At 47.3% G+C, this 21,196-nt stretch overlaps 2 protein-coding genes across 2 annotated transcripts; one reads left to right on the top strand and one right to left on the bottom strand.

Annotated features, from left to right (window-relative positions):
* Nucleotides 1-941: 941 nt before the first annotated feature.
* Nucleotides 942-13,782, top strand: TTC16 (tetratricopeptide repeat domain 16). Its single transcript, XM_044661359.1, has 13 exons — nucleotides 942-1,081; nucleotides 1,441-1,531; nucleotides 1,961-2,104; nucleotides 2,569-2,669; nucleotides 2,772-2,898; nucleotides 4,778-4,992; nucleotides 6,949-7,196; nucleotides 8,860-9,001; nucleotides 10,232-10,397; nucleotides 10,790-10,929; nucleotides 11,191-11,332; nucleotides 12,390-12,468; nucleotides 13,709-13,782. Exons 1-13 carry the CDS (start codon nucleotides 942-944, stop codon nucleotides 13,747-13,749), a joined length of 1,776 nt encoding a protein of 591 aa, XP_044517294.1. The 3' UTR covers nucleotides 13,750-13,782.
* Nucleotides 13,783-14,797: 1,015 nt separating this feature from the next.
* On the bottom strand, nucleotides 14,798-18,595 carry TOR2A (torsin family 2 member A). Its single transcript, XM_044661360.1, has 4 exons — nucleotides 18,060-18,595; nucleotides 16,388-16,563; nucleotides 15,403-15,530; nucleotides 14,798-15,062 (listed from the first exon to the last, which is right to left on the bottom strand). Exons 1-4 carry the CDS (start codon nucleotides 18,210-18,212, stop codon nucleotides 14,812-14,814), a joined length of 708 nt encoding a protein of 235 aa, XP_044517295.1. The 5' UTR covers nucleotides 18,213-18,595; the 3' UTR covers nucleotides 14,798-14,811.
* Nucleotides 18,596-21,196: the final 2,601 nt, after the last annotated feature.

Raw genomic sequence — 21,196 nt, 5'->3', positions numbered from 1 at the left:
TCAAGTCCTGGACTAGCGTCTTCTCTCCGCAACCCTGCCCTTAGTCTCCCATTCCCTGAGCTCTTCTGACTTGACCTCCATCCCACTATGCCTCTTAAATGGCAGCCTCAGCTATTTGCTGGAGGGGTGTTCCCCCGGATAGAATGAATGTCAGATCCCCGAGGGCAGGCCACCAGATTTTCATTTCTGCGGTCATTTTTGCCGGCACTTAGTAGGCATTGCCATTTGCCACCCGGGAATGGGATAGTATTTCACACTCCCAGCAGAGCAGGCCTTTTGAGTTCTTTAGTAATTCATGAAAATACCAGGTAAATGTGTGTGTGCCTAACTGCGGAAGGCAATTTTTAAATCTCTCGTTATTTGGGGGAGCAGGTCAGAGATGAAGAGAGTGACGGCTTTCTCAGTTTCCCTTGCAAGCTATATTAGATGTTATTACGTTTAAAGGGGTAGAATTCCTGGGGAGTAGAGCCTGGGGCGTGGCCAGCAGGAGGGGGCGTGGCCCTCTGTCCCAGGTGCTTAGTAACTAACTAACTGCTCTATGGTTGGGAGCCTAGCTTGGAGACCTTCGTAGAGAAGTGAAGTGGGGTCTGTAGTGGAGACAGTTGTCAAGTCAAGTGTTGCTCAAGAAGTGAGCAGCAGGGAAGATAGTGTGGGACCACCGAAGGTGTCCAGGTCTGGGAATCAGGAAACCTGATTCAGGTTTGTGTCTGCCACTAACTGGGGGTATAGACTGGAGAGACTCCCTTCCCCTTCCTGGATGTCACTTACCTCTTGGACTAGATACTTGATCTCTTCCAGCTTTAATAGTCTATGATTCTGAAGTGTTGGAAGGGTGGGCCAGAGGATGATGGAAGGCCTTGAATGCCAAACTAAAGAATGTAGATAATCTCTAAAGTCCCTTCAAGCTCTGAGATTCTCTGGTTCTCAGGTTCAGCACCGCCATGTCATTGGAGAAGTTAAGTGAAAATGTTGAGAGTCCTTTCTTGAGTCGTATCCTTGGGACCAGTACTGTTTTCCGGGGACTTGAATCCCATAGACCACCACTCAGAGGCCTTCTCTTGCCGAAGAGAATCAAGGAGCAGTAAGCATGGATCTCTTCTACTCCCATGTCCTCCTCCCAGTTCCATGAAACCCTAGGTTCTAGTTCAGGATCTACCAGTTGCCTTGTGATCTTAGATGCTTTTCTGTACCTGTTTCCTTGTCTGTTAAAAGGCATGATATCTTATTTGACAGAAGGTCCTTCTCAGCCCACATTCCATGATTTTATGACTTCCTCCTAGAAGCTGTGTTGCCCTTCTTCATATTACAGCCCTTTCCTTCCCAGAACCCTCCTCCCCTGCCACATTAGACTTTGGAACACTGTCCTCCTCTGTCCTCTAAGTTTTGATCCTTTTCTGACCCCTCTCACCCCAAACTGTCTGCCTGGTCCTCTGTCCACAGCTTTCAACATGGGCAGGATGCCATGTCCAGTGGGGAGTGGGAGAAGGCTGTGCTCTCCTTCTCCAAAGCCATCAACCTTAATCCCGAGCTGGTGAGAATGGGAGAGAATAGAGAGAGCAAAAATTCTTTCCTCCCCCACAACCCCTCTGCCATCCCCTCCCAGCCAACAATTGGGGGAGGCTGGGGGCCTTCCCCAAACCCCAAAGAGCAAGCAAATTTCCTACCAAGCTACTGTAATCCCCCTTCCTGATGCCACCTCCCTTGGGCTCATGGATTCCTTGGTACCTCCTACACTGGACACCCATACTTTGACTTGAAAGTCACTTCACCTTATTGGGCCTCTGTTTAACTGCCTGACAAATCCTTTGGTCCTTGTTAAGACTAGAGGATTTCAGAGGTCCCTTTATCTGAGATTCAATACACCTGTAGCCTATTAATTTGCAGTGTGGGTTGGGCTAAATTTGCCTAGACCACGTTAAAACCAGCCTGCCTGCAGTGTCTTTCTTCACCTCTGCCACAGGTGGAAGCTTATGTGCTTCGGGCTGAGGCCTATATCCAGCTGTGTGACTTTTCCTCAGCATCCCAGAACCTTCGAAAGGCTGCCGGGTTAGCCCCATACCGGCCCCAGTTAATAGACCGCCTCTGCTTTGTCCTGTATGTCCAGGTGGGTTGCTTAGTCCAGCCAGGGAATAGGGAACCACATGTTCTGCCTCCTTCCTGAGGGACAGAAGCCATGTAGGGGCTCGAGGGTTCTTGGTTCAGTCTGGGGTGGGCTGTCAGTCTGCCTCTGACCATCTGTCTGTCTCTGCCTCCCCCCTGTCCTTGTCCCTCTGGTGGTCTTCTCTTCTCCCTGGTGGCTCTGCCTCTTACTCTCTCCTTCCCACCTCTCTCCTAGTCTCTTTTTCTCTCTTTCCTGCCAGCATCTATTTCTTCTCCCCTTTCCTATCTCTTCTCATTTCTGTCCCTGTAGCCTTCCTGGTCTCCTCTGTCTCGCCCCATTCAAGTTTTTGTCCCTTTCAATTTGTGTCTCCCCTTGCCTCTTCCTACCTCTTAGAATGTACCCAGCTGTCTTAACAGGCTATATAGGGGTCAGAGACACTTGTGGATGCCTGCCTCCCTCCCCACCAGGGCCAGTGTCTCTTTGAAGAGGAATCATACCTGAAAGCCTTAGATCTGTTCACCCAGGCTTCAGAGCTGCAGCCTTTCAAATCCTCCTACCGCTTTCGCAGGTGACCCTGGAGCCTCAAGGACTGGAGGGAGTGGGGGAGGGTGCTAGGCCTGGGATAGAAGTCCCCCTCACCTTGGCACATCCTCCCTCCTCCTCATTTCAGTATTGCTTGCCTTTTGGCCATGAAAAAGCATCAGGAATGCCTTGGGATCATCACAAAAGAATTAAAGCAGCATCCCAACCCTGATGTCTACATCCTTCGGGCTCGACTTTATAACTTCTTCCTAAAGGTAGAACCTAAACCAATCCCCAACAGGTAAGATGGGATCCCAAGTCAGTCAGTCTGAGCTCAGCTCCACCATCAGGATTGAATGGGATTGGCACACAGCCCCCTAAGGATAGGATGGGCAGGGAGCCTAGAAGCTCTGCTGTTCTGGAATCCTACCCAAATAGTCAAGGTAGGAGGCAGCTAGGTGGCTCAGTTGATAAGAGAGCCAGATCTGGAGGTCTTGATTTCAAATATGGCCTCAAATACTTCCTACATGACCCTGGGAAAGTCATTTAACTCCAGTTGCCTAGCCCTTACCTCTCTTTAGTGTTGATTAGAAGACAGAAGAGAGTTTAAAAAAAAAAAAAAAGGTCAAGGTAATCAATCCCCAAGACTCCAGTTTTCCTCTCAGCCCCAGCCAATTTGGAACAGAGAGTACTTGAACACTAGGAAAATCAAATAAGATTTAGCCTTAAATGCCAGGCTGAAGAGTTGCATTTTGTCCTAAAGGCACTGGGAGCCACTAGAGCCTTTTGATTAGGGAAATGACATATGGTCAGACCTACTTTAGGAATGCAAATTTCACAATTTTGCTGAGCATGTCACTGGGTATTGTGCTAAGCACTCAAGATACAAAGAAATGCAAAAAATAGGATTGGGGCCAATTAAGGATGGAACCAGAAGCTTGGAAGCCAATCAGGAAGTTGTTGCAATAGCTCTAGCCAGAAATGATGAGGCCTCAGCTAGAGCAGGAGGCCCTGGGAGTAGGGAGAAAGGAACTTGAAGAAGTTTTGGAAGTCAGATTGACTTAAGATTTGGCAACTGAGTAAACACATGTGAAAGGTGAAGGAAAATGAAGAGCCAAGAATGACTCCCAAGGTTATAGCTTTCCTTTGGAGGTATTCAGAGCACTTTAATCACCATCATCTTGAAAGAAGTAGAACAAAAAAATTCCCAATTTGTAGATGAGGAAACTAAGGCTCTGAGAATGTGGTGATTTACCCAGGGTCACCCAGCTAGATTCACCTTTAGTTCTCTGTACTTTCAACAAGTCCAGGGCTCTTTCCACTATCCTAAATTACTATAGTCTTAGACCTTTACTAGAATTTGCTGGGCCCAGGGATCAGGACACCTGAATCCAACTCTGCCTCTGCCCTGAACTCACTCTGTAAGTTTGGGACAAACTGATGCTCTCCATCTCTGAGCTTCCATTTTCCTTCTTTCTAAAATGAAGATTCTGTGACTGAATAGTCTCCAGGGTGTCATCCTCCCTAACATTCTGATCCAGTCCATTGTGATTGTGATTTGCCTCATTCTGAGGCATTGAAGTGGTCCAGTGGTTAGAGTGCTGGCCAGGAGTCAGGCCTCAGACACTAGCTGGGTGAGTCGCACTTAACTCTGTCTGCCTCATGCCAGCATCTTTGCCAAGAAAACCCCAAATGGGGTCAAAAGAGTCAGACATTATCATCGCAATGACTCAACACCAACAAGAGCACTTGATTATAACCTTTAAAGAGCTCCATAAGTGTTAGCTATTATTCTAACCCACAAGTTGTCAAGGATGATGCTATACCTATGACTCAACCTGGCTGGCATTTGGGGCAGGACATAAAACTAGGCTATGGGTGGGGCAGCTGGGTAGCTCAGTGGAGTGAGAGTCAGGCCTAGAGACAGGAGGTCCTAGGTTCAAACCCGGCCTCAGCCACTTCCCAGCTGTGTGACCCTGGGCAGGTCACTTGACCCCCATTGCCCACCCTTACCAATCTTCCACCTATGAGACAATACACCGAAGTACAAGGGTTTAAAAAAAAAAAAACAAAAAAAAAACCTAGGCTATGGGGAAAGCATCTCTGACCAAGCAGGGGAACGGTTCTAATTGTCACCTCTTGCCCTGCTCCCAGCCGAATCAGTGTTACCAGGATCTGCACCGGGCCCTAAGGATTAAGCCTGAGCACCCTGAGGCCAACACATTGTTGGAGAAATTGTTGGTCCAGGCCAGAAAGGCCCGGGAGGAAGCAGTGGTCATGGCCTTGAAGGGGAGCCTGGAGGATTCTTTGATCCGGATCAACTGTGCCATTGAGAACAGCCCTATGGATCCTAGCTACTATTTGTTCCGGTATGATTACAAAAGCAATAATAAATGATAAATAATAACTCTAGAATATATGTAATGAATAATAAAGGGGCAGCGAGGTGGCTCAGTGTGGATATCTTAACTGGGGCCTGGAATCAGGAAGACATGAGTTCAAATCCAGCCTCACTGACTGTGTGACCCTGCGCATGCCACTTTACTCTGTTTGCTTTGATTTTCCTCATCTGGAAAATAAACTGGAGAAGAAAATGGCAAACCACACCAGTATTTTTGCCAAGAAAACACACTCCAAAAAAGGGATCACAAAAAGTTGGATGGGACCAAAAATGACCAAATGACAAATGATAAATGAATTAATTAATAAATAGTAGCTAGCATTCATATTTAACACTTTAACCTTTGTAAAACCCTTTAAAACATTATTTCGGTTTATTCTCATAACAACCTTATGATAGATCCTATTATTCCTATTTTACTGATGAGGAAACTGAGGCAAACAGAGGTCAAGTGAATTGACTAGGGACAATATAGAGCTTACTAAGTGCCTGAGGTAGGATTTGAATTCAGGTCTTTCTGATTCCATGTCTCCCTGTATCCATTGTGCCACCTCACTGCCAGTTACAATAGCTGGCCTGTATTTAATGCTTTGCCAAGTTTTTCCTAATGTATTTACTATGCGTATACTTTGCATTTACTTCTGTGTGAACATGTTATTTTTCCTTGTCTACCCTTTTTTGCCCCTTCCACAGAGTATAAACATTTTGAGGACATTTTCCTTTTTTATGATTTTGTGTTCCCAGTGCCTCGCACAGTAGCTGGAATATAGAACAATGGGTAAATAAATGTTTGTTGACTGGTTGACTTAAGTTTTGCCAAATTCCATTGCTAAGCTGACACAGTTTCATAAAAATTCCAATTATCCCTGTTTTGCAGATGAGGAAACTGAGGCTGAGAGACATTAAATCATTTGCTCAGGGTCACACAGCTAGTCTGTATCTAGGGCAGGAGTTGAATGTGTTGTCCTGATTCCAAGTCCAGCATTCTACCCACTAAACCACAAGTATGGACCTAAGAAAAGGTTCTGTGTCATGGGAGCCAGTTATCAGGTGGGGAGGGAGAGAGGGGACTAAGGAATCAAGGTTTGGGATTCCAAAGACCCCACTAAGTAAATATGGTACCCTCTCTGGCCAGTGTGACACGGAGATAATGCGTGAGGAGGACACTGTCTACCCATACCATGCCTAGGGTTGGGGGTGGGGGGGAGAAGAAAGAAGCAAGCAGTCGTGATAGAATCCCTGCCCCTGGTAGTTAGGAGACCTGGAATCCAGTCCCAGTTTGGCCACTGATAACCAGTGTGACCTTGGCCTTGACGATAGCCTGGGTTTAAGTTTGTTCTTCTGTAAAATGAGCAGGGTGGGATCGGTTCGGTTCAGTTCATGCTCTGGGGATACCAAGATGAAATAGGACAGAGTAGCTCCCTTCAAGAGTCTTGGAGTTCAAGGATGGCTAGGTGGCTCCGTGGACAGAGTGCCAGACCTGGAGTTGGGAGGAACAGAGTTCAAATGTGGCCTCACACATTTCCTAGTGTGTGACTCTGGCCGTGACACTTAACCCCGACTACCCAGCCCTTACTGCTCTTCTGTCTTCGAATGATATTAAAACAGAAGATAAGGGTTTAAAAAAAAAAAGTCTTCTAGTTCACAGCAGAGTAGAGAATATATTCCCCATACAAACAGAATAGGATGAGATGAGATGAGAGGAGGTGATGTGGGAGAGATTACTATCAGATGGTCACTAAAGTCCCATCCAACTCTGACAGTTTAGGATTCTGAGCCTAGGAACCCCTTGGAGGCAGTGCCCAAGAGATGGGTCCAGCAAGGGATGATGGTCCAGCTTGATTCCCTTCCTCGGCCTCAGAAGTCAGTGTCCGTGCCAGCCCCTGGGTGGGTGAGCCTGACCTCCTACCTCCTCTCCTTCCAGGGGCACTCTATTTCGGAGGCTCAAGGACTTTGATGCAGCCATCGAAGATTTTCTCAAGGCTCTAGAATTGTGCTCAGAAAATGAGGAAACTGAGGTTCCTCTGCAGGCCCAGCGCCAGCTACTCCTTACCTACAATGACTTTGCGGTCCTCTGCTATACCAAGGGCGCCTATGAAGAAGGCGTGTTGCTTCTCAACAAGGCCCTACAGGGTGAAAAGGGAGAAAAAGGGATCTATATCAACAGAGGGGGTGAGTAGGCCCTGAGGACCCTCCTGGTGGAGAAGAAGGGGGCACCCCATCTTGTGAAAAGGGGCATGGCAAGGGTTTCAGAGTACTGAGAGCTAGAAGGGACCTGAATGGTCTTGAGGCCTCCCCTCATTCTGCATCTTAGACACATTGAGTGACTTCAGTTTAGGTACCCCCAGAAAGAAAGCAGCAGCAGATTGGGGCTCCAGATGCAGGTTCTCCAGCCCCAGGTCTAAGCATCTTGTGTGCTACTCATTGGATGGGCAGCTCTCTTATTGTTTATTTCTTTAGAAACCTTTATTTCCTGTCTTAGTATCAATTCCAAGACAGAAGAGTGACAAGAGCCAGGCGGTCAAGGTTAAGCAACTGGTCCAGGGTCACACAGCTAGGAAGTGACTGAGGTCAGATTTGAACCCAGGACCTCCTAACTCTGGGCCAGGTGCTCTATCTACTGTGCTGCCTAGCTGCCCCGGCTCTCTCATTTTTAAAGCTCCTTTGCCTCCAGTAGTTAGCTGCCTCCCCTCCACATTTGTGTCCCTTCTAGCTAGTCCTGCCCCCCTCACACCCTCACTTCTGGAAGTCAGCCTTTGCTCCTGACCTCCTCGTCTCTCTTCTTCATCTAAGGCCTAATGGGTCCTGTGAGATCCAGCTCACATTCTACTTCATATAGGAAGCCCTCCCTGGCTGCCCCTCTCCTCAGATTTGCAGTGCTTATTGTCATCCTGCTGGAGATTTTAACTACTAGATTGGGCCCTCCCCTCATCCCTGTGGTGCAGAGGGCACAGACTCCCAGAGCTCCAAGGCTGTGCCCATCTGGCCACAGTGAAGAGCCTGTATGCCTGTGGCCAGGATGGCCTCTCTCAAAGCCTCTTCACCAAGTCACAGAGGGGCTGCCATCTGCATCAGCAGAGGCATCCCACACGACAAACTCGCAGATCCATAGTGTACTCGTTCCTTGTCAAAACAAAGAGGATCTGGAGTGGGAGGGAGGTACCCAGACCCAGAGCTGTGATTTCACTGGCATTGTGAAGCTTCCAAGGGGAAAATCCTCTCTGCCCATCTGGACTGGTCCTGGCTGGGTGATTGATAGCCTCCAGTCTGGGGCACTGAGAGGTCACCCAGCAAGGATGGGTCAGAGGAGGGATCTGGGCCCAGATCTCCTCCTAGCTCCCAAGGCCAGCTTTCTGGCAATTGCCTCTCGCACACAGAGCTTTTCATTATTTGCCTCAATAGAAGGAAGAGACTGGGACAGTCCAGAAATACAGCTGATCATAAAATCAGTGGTCTTTGACTTTGGAAAGGGGACAAGGCTCAGGCATGTGCTCAGACATGTTCACAAGCCGTAGCCTCCATTTGCCCTTTTCCCTAGCCTGCCACAATTCCCCAAGCTTGGCTTGAATCTGGGAGTGGGGAGCAGAGGGTAACAAGGCCACCAAGGAGGATTTCTGTGTGGACCAAATCCAAGTGAATTGAGTGGGAGGTGCAAATGAGGCCCTAAGAAGAGGAGAACACAATCCTAATCGGGAGCTAAATGGAGAATGCCCAAGGTCCAGAAAAGCGAATAGAGTAGGGGCTGACCAGTGGTCGGAGCAGGAGCAGGAGGGGCCTGGGTTGGACGAGGAGACCAGGCGCTTTTTCCCTCCTCCCTCTCTGCCTTTCCTCCTAGACTGCTTCTTCAAGCTTGGGGAGTTGACCTTTGCTGAAGCTGATTATCTGGAGGCTCTGGCATTGTCCCCTTGGGACCAGGGTGCTCGGTACCGCATGGGCATGCTTAAGGAAAAGATGGGGCTTCGCAAGCATCAGATGAGGTATGTGGGGGCCAGGCTGTAATAGTGAGGCTCAGGGAAGAGCCATTGGCCAAAGCATCTTCACAAACCCTTTCTCCAGGATGATTTGGCCTGGCACTGGGCTAGCCAGGCAAATTTTGGGGCAGCCTTTCCAGGGGGGCCGAGCCACTGACTTTTCCTGCCAGCTTCCCAAGATGTTGCCTTCTAGTTGCTTCCAGTTATGGTCTCTTTAAGACATGGTAGCCCAAGAGCTGGCCTTCAGGGGACTCCTATGTTTCCTCATCCTGTGTCCCCCACCCCAACCCCAGCAAAGGTGCTCCATATCTCTTTGGGAAACCTAAGCTTCGGTTTTCCAGTTTAATTTGGATAGTATGTGGGACTTGGAGTCAGGAAGACATGGGTTCAAATTCTGCCTCTTACATTTATTAGTGTGTGAATATGGGCAATTCATTTATCAACTCAGCCTCAGTTTCCTCATCTGTAACTTGAGAGGAGTGTACTTAACCTAAGGTCCCTTCCAACACTGAATCTATGGTCTTCTATTTAAGCTAAGTACAAAACCTTATCTAGGATCTGGGAAGACAAAGATGAAAAATGATACAATCCCTTCCCTCAAGGAGTTTATACACTATTTATTCATGCACAGGATAGCTTCTTTCTCTCATCCCCCTTGAGCTGCTGAAATCTCTCCTCTTCTTCAAGGTGTCTTCCATGAAGTCTTTTTTTTTAAACCCTTACCTTCTGTCTTAGAATCAATACTGAATATTGACTCCAAGGCAGAAGACTGGTAAAGGATAGGCAATGGGGGTTAAGTAATTTGTCCAAGGTCACACAGCTGGGAAGCTACCGATGATGATTCCAGGACCAAGAATCAGGAAGGAAGAAGCTTCCCACTAAGCCTAACAATATCCTAATCACCCCAGACCTCTTTTTTGTATTTGTTTTTTTTAAACTCTTTCCTTCCACCTTAGAATCAAAACTGCATACTGGTTCCAAGGCAGAAGAGTGGTAAGGGCTAGGCAATGGGAGGTTAAGTGACTTGCCCAGGGTCACACAGCTAGGAAGGGCCTGAGACCAAACTTGAACCCAGGATCTCCTGTCTCCAGGCCTGACTCTTCATTGAGTCACCTAGCTGCTCCCCTAGACCTCTTTCAGACCTAAAGCACACCAGACTAAGGTTAGTTTTCATGCTTGGGTTCAGACATGGCTCCATTGGCTTCCACAAAGTTTAATTCTTTCCACTCTTTCTAGACAATACCACAAGGCTGAAGAATACTTCACCTCGGCCATTGAATATGGCCCAGACAAAGCCAACTTTTACTTCCTCCGGGCCAGGAGCCGCCTAATGCTGCAGGATTTCTTTGGGGCTCGTCAAGATGTTGCCACCATGCTGCTCCTCAACCCCCAGCACCCCCAGGTGGGAGGTGCACACCTGCTTTCTTCCAGCCTGGCCTGATTCAGTGATATTCAGATGACGCATGCCCTGGGCAAAGCACTGATCTTTTTGAAATTATGATTCCTGTCCATGGGGCTTGACCCGTCCACAATTAAATGTAAGATAGAGTGAGGAGAAAAGATGCAAGAAAAGTGTTTGGGGATTATTAGAACAGAGGTGGTGATTCTGCATTTCCCAGAGATTTTAGATGGTCAGCCATGGCCACAGAACCTTGGCTTTTTCTAATAACACCTGATTACAAGGATGCTCCTTTCAAGGCTACAAGTTGTACAGGAAGAGTCCAGTTTCCCCAGGCAAGACTTTGGGATCCCAAATCTCAGTCTCTCTGTTCACCTTCTCTTCCTTCCTCACAGCTGCCTTCTATGATATCGAACCTCTTCCAGGGCCAGACCAAAGAGGACTTGATGAACAGCAAGACAATGGTGATGGCCAGAGCCATCCTGGATCGGGCAATTCAGAACAATCTTCGCCAGGCTCCCTCGAATGTTCTGAGGTCAGCTTCATCCCATCCCAGAGCCCTTATCCTGATGGCCATGCTGAATTGGGGAGGGGGTGGCATAAGGACGGGGAAGGGGGGATCAGCCTGCCTGGTGAAGAAAATGGGGTCCAAGTTTACCATTAGGCATTTGGGGGACGTCTGCAGACTAGGAAGCCGGATGAATCCCACCATATAGGTGAAAACTGATTCAAACAAATACCGGGGGTCAAGAATGCTGCTAAAACTCTGAGATCACCTGATATTCCCTTCCCACAGACTTCTGGACAAAAGTATTCCCATAGAGGAAAGAAAAACGTGGCAAGACACCACACGCCCTCCGGTGCAGGTCCCTGACTCTGAAGAGATGGGGCCCAAGGACAAGGGTCCTTCGATTTCCACAACAAAGCTGGGCCCCAAGGTCAAGGGTCCTTTGATTTCCACAATAAGGCTGGAGGCAAGGAGAGGGAGGGAGGTGGATGATTTGCTCCCTGGGACCTCACTCCTTGCAGATTTCAGATCTAGGGAGGGAAGATAACCTTTGTTTCCCCCATATCTAAAGGTCTTATGATCAGAGGATTAAGGTGGTAGCACCACACTTTTAAGGCTTCAGGACTGAGGCCTCATTTTAATAAAAAATCCTTACCTTTCCATCTTGGGCTCAATACTGTGTATTGGTTCCAAGGCAGAAGAGTAGTAAGGGCTAGACAATGGGGATTAAGTGACTTGTCCAGGGTCACACAGCTAGGAGCAGCTCAGGCCTCATTGTAAGAGGGACATTGATAGACTCCACTAACATCCCACTCTCTTACCTAGTCATGGTGTAGAGGTGACACTGGGCTATCTGAGGCTGTGCCAAGAAAACAAACGTTGGTAGGATCTACCAAGCTAGAAAGATTTCCAAAATAGGCCCAGCAGCAGCCAGCCTGTCTGTCATCCAAGGACTGGTCTAGTTCAACTGAACACAGTTCAATCAGCAGCTTGCCTAGAGGGCATTTCTCATTATACTAAGTCACAGTATATTGCCAACTCACAGTTTTACATGGTTGGTTTAAACTCTATTTGTCTGGGTGGACTTTAAGCAGCCACACTTGCAAAACTGGAGATCCTTGAAGTACTGACAGACAAACATGTTCAAAGGCGAGTGGCTACGCTAGGGAAGGCCTCCAAAAATGCCCAAAAGGATTAAAAAAGGATGTTTGGCCTGGAGAAAACTTGCCTGGGGATGTGGTATCTGAAGGGCTGTCACATGGGAGTATTAGGCTTGCTCTGGGATCCATATTTGAAAGTTGTAGGGAGACTAATTTTAACTAGACATAAGGAAGAACTTTCAAACCATTTGAGCCATCTAGCAATGGAAAATGAGAAAGTAGCTTCCAGGGGAGGGCTGGATTCCTGCCTTGAGAAAGAGGGTGGTTGGGACCTGCATCTCCAAGGACTCTTCCAACTTTGAGATTCTGTGATTCCTTAAGGGGCAGTCTCTAAGCAAGAGCAACCTGAAGCAAGCCTCGAAAACAGAAATGCCTCGAAGGTCCTCAGAGGACTCAGTTGTTATTGGTAAGTTCTGAACCAAGGGCTCCCTCAATAGATGGGGCAAACTGAGCACTGGCTCCTTTCCTTAACAAATGTCTAACCCTGCAATGTTTGTCACCAATTACTTCCCCTCTCTACACCTCAGTTGCCTTATTTACAACAAATCACTCTCATGGATGTAGATAACACTGTAAGATAGACAGAGCTCTTCTATCACCACAGGCTTTTCTGCCCATAGTCAGCCTGTTGGCCACCAGGCCTATACTTAATCTGCCAAAGTGTGGGGTCCATGAACTCCTGGCACATTCTTGAGTCCCCAGGGATACCCCTAGACCACAACGAGGCAATGAAGTGTGGAGAACAGGGCCTGTTTGGTGCTCTATAGGTTACAAAGCTTTTAGATCCTCACAATAAATGTGGGAAACAAGGATCCTTATACTCATTCTGCAGATAAGGAAATTGAGGCCCAGAAAAGTACATAGAGCTCAAAGGTAGCAGAGCTGGGACCTGGGTCCATGGCCTCTACTATGCCACATTTTTTTTTTTAAAGAAATAAAAACTTTTAGCTTTTGTCTTGGAATTAATTCTAACTATTGGCTCCAAGGCAGAAGAGTGGTAAGGACTAGGCACTGGGGTCACACAGCTAGAAAGTACCTGAGGCCATATTTGAACCCAGGACCTCCTGCCTCTAGACCTGGTTTTCAGTCTCTCTGAGTCCATTTCCTTGTCTATAAAAGGAGGTCCCTTCCAACTCTTATCTATATTCCTCTGAGGTGAGCAGTTCAAGTGTAATTTTGCTTTGACCAACGTGGAAACAGACTCCCAGTGGGAGGGCTAGCGAGTGTTAGAGCCAGAATCTGAACCCAAGCAAGCCTTTTGACTCTGAAGCTAGCGAGTGCTTTGTACTTAGACATGCAGTAAAGGGAGGAGGCTGAATTGGACCCCAAAGGTCCTTCAGGAGCTACCATTCCATGGTCCCTGAGTCAGCACCCTCTAGAACCCAAGCAGCATTCCTACTTGGGGTCGACAGCAAGGACTCTTGGGTCTTCTGGCCCTCCTCTCAACTTATGATGGGAAATCCTAGAGATCAACTCCTTAGGCCAAGTAGGGAGAATGAAGCAAGGGACTGGGTAGGGTTGGCTTTCCTGGGGATAAAGCATGACATGCTGAATGATCAGAAACATCTCCCTCTTAGGGGCTTAACTCGACCACTATCTGCAAAGAGAGAAGCAGGCCTCTTTTATGCACTTTGATGTCTTCATAGGGGACACCTCCACGTGGGAGGCCAAGACTGCTGACACATAGACCAAAGTGAAGGCAAAACCATAATGGTCTTTTCCTGAACCAGTGTGTGGACAACTGGCTCCTCTTTCTTGAACCTCGACAGGTGGGCACAGTCCATATCCAGCCTAGCATTCTGGGGGGATAGAAGGTCTATGGGATAGACCACTTGACACTGATGGAAGCTCACTCTACCGCCTTGGGCCTCTGGCCTGTCAATCTACTCTATTAGTCCCTGCTTCTGGCCTCCTTTCTAGACAGTCAAGATTTCTCTTGCCAGAGCAATAAAGCCTAGACATACTTTCCCTGGTCCCTTAAATAAGTTTATTTTGCATTCCCCCCCCCCACCCACTTTCATTCATTACAAAATTAAAAACATTTAAACCAGACTCTGTTACAAAGAGCAGAAAGTCTGCCAGACTGAGGCAGTGCCTGCTGGGATGGGAAGCTGGGAAGATAGTTGGGACTTAAGTTCCTTGGCTTCCCCCAGGCAGTGAATGGGGAGATCAGGACTGGAGGAAGGAGGGAAGGGGGGGGTGAATATGTACATATATGTATGTCTACATGGATATAGGGAAGAGGGAGACAGATTTCTTCACAAGCTTGGAGAGGGGTCATGAGCCTGGCGGGGGTGGGGTAGATGACAGACAGAAGTGGTTCCTGAGTCATTAAATCACAGCATCAATTTAAATAAGGCTCACGATTGGGTTGGGAGAAAGGGAATTGGAATTGGCTCAGATGAAATTGTATTTTGGCCAAGGGCTCTGGGTATTGGAGGTGGTGGACTCTAGTGAGGGTCAGGAGGGCAAAAGGGGCCAAGATGTCCTCAAGCCAGCAGAGCAACATCTTCCCTATCCCGTACCTCTGTCACCCTCAGTCTGGAAAGTACCCAAAAGAGCAGAAACTAGAATTGCCTGTCTGCCTTTAGCCTTTGGCTCCTTGGGCTAACGGGTCTGCCCTGCTTACACTCTGTGGAAGATCGGGGGCAAAGGTCATTCTGCCAGCAGCAAATCTGGACCACAGCTCCCAGGCAGAGTTCCAGGGCAGGTCAACTGGGGCAGAGAGAAGGGAGATGTCCCTGCCCAGTCAAAGGAAAAGGGTGATTCGGGAAGCAACAGTCTTGCAACCATTGGAAGAAAAAAGGCGTTCCTCTTCTGGGAAGAAGGCAGTTCCATCCAGCACAGCCTGGACAACCTCCTCCTCCTGTTGCTGAGCCAGGCCCAGCTGGGCTAGTTCATTGGCCACACAATGACGGACATGGTGATGCTGGAGGGGCAGGAAGGGCACCAGTAAGTCTAAGAGCTGGTCTTCCACAATTCCTGACTGCCAGAAACCATCTGAGGGAGAAACAAGCAGAAAGAGCTGGGTCAGGGGACAAGCTGCCTACTGAGAGAACAAGCCTAGAACATTTCAAGAAGAAAACCATGGGGACTAAACAGGGTGATCTGCTCTAGCTTTGAGCTAAAGTTAATGGAGGGCCAAGCTGGGCCATTTGAGGATTGGGTGGCTTTAGGTCCTGGGTCCCCCATCCTATAATATCTTGAGGATACAAGAGGAAGAGAGGGAACAGGGAAGATCTGAGACCCAAATGACTGGTACTGTTTCAGTTCTGAGCTCTGTCTCCCATTCTGGGTAGGGGCTCGGGGAAGTGAGGTGAATAGACAGGTGCAGACTTACGATTGGGATTGTCCACGATGGCCCTAGAGATGGCTGGTTCTAGATCCTGAAGCTGGAGCTCTTCTCGGTCCCTGCGGGCCCGCCAAGCATCCAGCGCTAGCTGATTGATTTGCTCCCCACCAGCATTGCTGGAATCCAGAACCAAGGAGGGTAGACCATAGATGAGACAGGTAGGAGAGAGGGGTCTCGCTCTCATCTGACAGTGCATGGATACAACCCAGAACTAGGAGGCAGGACATGGAAGTCTGAAACCTAGATTTTCCCTACACTCATTGAAACATTATTTAATGGCCAAATACAACAACCTTGTGAAGAAGGCAGGGTAAGGTGAGTATGATTACTTCACAATTGTTAACAGGAGGGAACAGGCCATTAGAAGATGGAATATAGCCAGTCAGGTATCAATTTTATTACAGAACTGCTATTAGAACCCAGATCTCCAATGTTGCCTTTTTTTTTTTTTTTTAATTTAAAATTCTTACCTTCTGTCTTGGAACCAATACTAAGTATCAATTCCAAGGCAGGAGAGTAGTAGGCAATGGGGGTTAAGGTTACTTGCCCAGGGTCACACAGCTAGGAAGTGTCTCAGATTAGATTTGAACCCATGTCCTCCCAACTCTAGACCTGGCATTCTATCCTCTGAACTGCCTAATGGCCACTAGTGTTGCTTTCTACAAAAGGGGATTTTTCTCTGCTGCTCCCTAATTCTCCAGTATCATGAGGATGAAACAGATGAGGCTAATATGGTGTTTGGAGATCTTCAAAAGATGGGCAAATCCTGTGAATAAAGACTTGTCTCTAACCAGAGTTCAAAGGCCCTGAGGACTTTCCTGCCTTTTTTATATGAATTTTGTAATTGATCCTAAAGTTTGAGAAGCCCTCATTCAGACAGATGGGCCGAATATTCTCTTTGCTGACCAGCACTGACAACTAAGAGAACAATACCCAATCCTTCCAGCCCCACCCCAAGAAGTCCTCTCCCCACCTGAGGAAGATGAAGATGGCTTTTCGGTAGTTGGTCCCATAGACCACCCAGGAAGGTCCCAGGAAAGGGCGGAGTACCCCTAACAGCCCTGGGTGCATCTTGTCCACCTCATCGAAGAGGAAGAGGGAACGGCCACAAGCTGTGAGGTTCCCCAAGATCCACTGCTTCAGGTCACCCTGTAAGAGGTACATGAGGGGGCAAGGCAAGGTAGCATGGAGACCTGGGACAAGAAGAGTTTAAAGCTAGAGGATGGTGTGGAAATAAAGAGGATCCTGAGAAAAAAGCCAGGGGAAAGTGACTCTTCAGTTCATCCTATGTGAGATACAAACATGGCCTACCCTCAGGGGGCAGAAGCTTCCCCAGGGCAAGCACCTCAGATCCACCAAGGAAGTTGCTTTCACTGTGATGTGCCCTTTTTGATGTTTCCCAGATTGGCAATAGTGGGTTTATAGTGATCCATACTTTTCCACCAATTACAACAACCTCATTTTTTACCATGATTTATAGTTGTCGAGGCCCTTTCTCATATGTCCTCGCTCTTGACTCTGGACAGATGGATAGGCCTTGTTCTCCTCCATTTCATAGATGATGAAACTGAGGTGGAATTGAAGAAACTTGTCCAGGATCACTTGGCCACATGAACAGGAGTAGCAGTGCAGTCTGTGCTTAAGAGCAAAACCTGAAACCCAAATCTCTATCCTTGAACTTGCACCCACTCTGTCCTGGAGGCCACACAGATTAGAAGATAACAGTGTTGGACAAAGTTTCATAGGTCAGGGAGGGTCCATCCCTGTCAATTTATATTTAAGGAAGCTGAAGCCCAGGAAAGAGGAGCTGCCTAATGTCACAGAATAAGTAGCTGGGTTGGGATTCAAACCCAGGTCCTGTGACTCCCAATTCAGTTTTTCCCATTATACAATTGTCATCCTCAACACCAAGTCTAAGATGAAAATTCTTTAGAAAGTATCTTAATTTATAATTACTAAATCATAAAACAGGTCAGAGAAAGAAAAAGCCTCTAGCCACACGTGGTTAGCAAATCCCTTAAAGCCTGGGATCCATGCCCATGTATGTACCCTTCTAGCTCTAGATTCCCAGTCAAAAACCCAATTTTTCCTCCGGACTCGAACTTATGCTCCAATTGATGTTCCTTTTCAAAGCTGCTCTGGTTAGAGGGCTCTGGCCTCATGCTGGACTGGAGGCAAAAAGTTTTCCAGATACCAGGGAGTCACATGGATTCCAGCATCCTACCATAGTAGCATGCCTACTCTTCTCCTCCCCCATTGCCTTGGTTTGAGCAGAAGGTAGGGCAGGTTACAGCTCAATCCAATCAAGAGCAATCTAATCCAATCGAACTTAATATCAAAATTCACCCTTCTTAAAATTCAAGGTTAATCTTGGGTGCCACCCCCCCAAAAAGTACAGGCTACTGTTAAATTCTCACAATCTCCAGGAGTGTTTAATATTTCAATCAAAAATAATTCAAATCCACCAGTTAAATGCCCATCTGACCCTGGTTCAAGTTAGACTAAAGAAGGAAGGAGATCTGGTTTTTAAATTCCCAACTAGGCTGATTTCCCATTCGGTGCTTTCGGGGTTTCCCTCTAAGAGGACACTGGCCCCCAGCACTGAGCCTGCTCCCAGAGGGAGGGCTGGGTTGCAAAGGGCTTACCTGGTATCGTTCTATCTGGTCTGCATGGGGGAAGTGGATGACAGGAGAAAAGTGATGCACGTTGGGACTGGCCATCCCGTGTCTGAACAGGTACTGGACCAGCATGGAGCTGACGTAGGATTTTCCTGTGCCAGTCCAGCCATGGAAGGACATCACTAGGGGTTTGGCTGGTGCAGGATCCTCCACAAAAGCCTTCAGCCTCTTCACTACCAGTTGTCTAACCAGATGCTGCCCAGCCAAGTGCAGGGCTAGATCACATTCCAGGCCTGGAGAGGAGGAAAAAGCGGCAGATATTGGGAATATTTGGTTCCCATGGGCATGTCAATCCTAAAAAGGAGATCTAACAAACCCCAGGCCCACCCATCCCCACAGAGATCCCCTACTCTCACTGGCTCCATCATCCATATAAACAAAGTCCCTTTAATATTATATTGTTTTGAACCTATGGTCAGCACCAGCCCTATCCCCAAGATCTTTTTCATGTGAATTGCTGCTAAACCAAGTCTCCCTATCCTGTACTTGGTAATTTGTTCTTTGAACCCAAGTGTAAGACTTAACATTTTCTGAGTAAAATTTCATTTTAGCTCATTCTCTGTGCCTGTTGAGATTTTTTTAGATCCTGATCCTGTTATCTAACATATTAGCTATCCCTCCCAACATGTTATGCATATATCTGATAACTGTCTATATTTGCATATGACTCAAAAAAAGCATGTTGAAGAAAATAGAACCTTGCATAGGCTATTAGATACCAAGTTGTCATCCATTAACTAACCAGTTGATCTAAAACTCAAAGTTTATTACCATCTTCACAGTGCCTTATTTTCAGAGGCCTAGTATCTCCAAAGACCCCCTTTCCTCCAAACTTTTCACTAAAAACTCATGGATCAGTCCTGATTCCCCAATCAGTCCTAAATGTGAAGAAATCACATTTGCAGAGTACTTTAAAGTTTGGGAAGCACTTTACATCATCTCTTTGGATTCTTATAATAACCCTGTAAGCTAGATGCTTCAGGCAGTGCTGGGCCTGGAGTCAGGAATACCTGAGTTCAAATCCTCAGACACTAGATGTGTGATTTCACCCTTTTTGCTTCAGTTTCCTTATCTATAAAATGAGCTGGAGAAGGAAATGGCAAACCAGTCTCTTTGCCAACAAAAACCCAAATGGGGTCACAAAGAGTCAGACAGGACTGAGATAACAAAGGCAGATGCTCTGTTCCAAGTTTTTTGGGGGAGGTAGTGGTGGGACAGGGTCTGGATCTATGATTTCTTCAGTGTAAGGAGCTCATCAGTGAATCAACAATTGCTCTGCAACTCGTAGTCTTAGAGTTTCCTGGGGCCCTACAAAATCAGCATTGACAATGAAACAGATTCAGAGAGATTACCTACTTGCCCTGGGTTAGGTGGCTGGTGTCAGAGGCAGGATGAAAATTTGAGGTCATCCTGACAAGAGTCTAGGGCTCTATCCACTATGAAACATTGTTTTTCAGTTTTTTTTTCAATCATGTCTAACTCCTTATGACCTCATTTGAGGTTTTCTTGGCAAAGACACTGGAGTGGTTTGCCATTTCCTTCTTCAGCTCATTTTATAGATCAGAAAACTGAGACCAACAGAGTTAAGTTACTTGCTCTAGGTCACATAGTCATAAGTGTCTTAGAGGCTGTATGTGAACTAAAAATGATGAATCTTCTTGACTCAAAGTTTGGCACTCTATATACACTGTGCCACCTAGCTGTCTACAATCTGCTGCCTCATAATTCCTGGTTAACTGCACCCCACCCCTAGTAGCCTTTGCCCCAGCCCTGGTCTCCTCTTTCTCTCATTCTAGTGCTCCTTGTGTCCAGTCCCAGCTCCTACTCTCCAACCGCTTCCATTCTGCTGGCCCCTAAGGCCTCTAATTCCCAATTCAGGTTCTAGGAATTCCCTTCACTGCAACCTCCTCCCCAAATTCCTCACCTTTTCTCCCAGTCTTCAGTTCCTTCTCATTAGTCCAAAACCTCTAATCACTGACTCCAGTATTCAAGTCTCTCCTCCCTTTTCCAGTCCAAACTTCTATTTCCCCAGTTACCTAGCCTTAATTCCAACCAATCCAATTCAATCCAATAAGCATTAACCCATCACTATATTTGCAAGACCTACAAGGAGCTTAGGGAGCAAGAAACAGTTCCTGCCCTCCAGAAGTTTACATTCTACTTGGGGGTAAGAGTAGATGAAACATAAACAGATAAATACATACAGGGTAATTTGAGGAGGGAGAGCATTCTAACAATTATAGGGGTTTGGAAAAGTATGTGAGATGGCACAGGAGCTGAACCATGAAGGAAGCTAGGGATGCTAGGGCCTAGGGAGTCTAGATTTGGAGATGAGGAAATTCATCAGTTCATAAGACCAGTTTGTCTATAATTTAAAGAGCATAAAGGGACAGTAACATGCTATAAACCTGGAAAAGTGGACTGGAGCCAGGCTGAGCACTTTAAATGCCACATTATGGAGGCAGTATTTTTTCCTAGGCAAGAGGGAGCCACTGGACCTTCCTGAACAGGGTAATAACCCAGCTCCCTTACAGCTTTACAAAGATTTTTCTGACAGCTGTGTGGAGAATGGATGGACAGAGATGGAGAGAATACCTACAAACTGGGAGTCCAGTTTAGGAAGCTGGTGGAATGGCCTAGGCTACAGGTAAGGGGGCCTTAATTAAGTGGTGGGGGCCATGTGAGTGAAAAGGGATGGATGCAAGAGATATTAGAATCAACAAGTCTTATTAATTGTTATGGAGGAGGGGCCTGCCTCTCTCTGGCCTCAGTCCCCTAATTTATCCTTGCTAGTTACCCCTGCCTCTTCCTGGTCCCCAGCCACAAGATTTAAAGTTACAAAGAACCTTATCATCTCTTCTAATGGACATGGAGGCCCAAAGAAGGAGTTGATTTGCCCAAAATTACTCTGGACTTCATTAGCCAACTCCATACTCCCTAATTAACCCTGATCCTTGGTCAGCTTCCAACCTCTTGCTCCTGGCTGACCCCCTTTCTCTAGGCTCCCGTCTCATGGCCCGGTGGCCCTGTCTAGCTCCCAAATCGCCCCCCCCCCCCGCAACCCCAGCGCCCTGAACCCAGGCAACAGGCAACCCTCTTCCCTG

This window comes from Gracilinanus agilis, chromosome 2 (assembly GCF_016433145.1).
Source record: "Gracilinanus agilis isolate LMUSP501 chromosome 2, AgileGrace, whole genome shotgun sequence".
NCBI lineage: Eukaryota > Metazoa > Chordata > Mammalia > Didelphimorphia > Didelphidae > Gracilinanus > Gracilinanus agilis.
Note: the sequence above shows the minus strand (reverse complement) of the source record. Positions and strands in the feature narration are given on the sequence as shown.

Coding starts and splice junctions, on each gene's coding strand:
- TTC16 (XM_044661359.1), top strand. CDS start 942: ATGTCATTGGAGAAGTTAAGTGAAAATGTTGAGAGTCCTTTCTTGAGT. Junction 2,105..2,568: donor GCTTTGTCCTGTATGTCCAG/GTGGGTTGCTTA, acceptor CCTCCCCACCAG/GGCCAGTGTCTCTTTGAAGA. Junction 10,398..10,789: donor TCAACCCCCAGCACCCCCAG/GTGGGAGGTGCA, acceptor CCTTCCTCACAG/CTGCCTTCTATGATATCGAA.
- TOR2A (XM_044661360.1), bottom strand. CDS start 18,212: ATGTCCTTCCATGGCTGGACTGGCACAGGAAAATCCTACGTCAGCTCC. Junction 16,564..18,059: donor ACCAGATAGAACGATACCAG/GTAAGCCCTTTG, acceptor TACCTCTTACAG/GGTGACCTGAAGCAGTGGAT. Junction 15,063..15,402: donor CATCGTGGACAATCCCAATC/GTAAGTCTGCAC, acceptor TTTCTCCCTCAG/ATGGTTTCTGGCAGTCAGGA.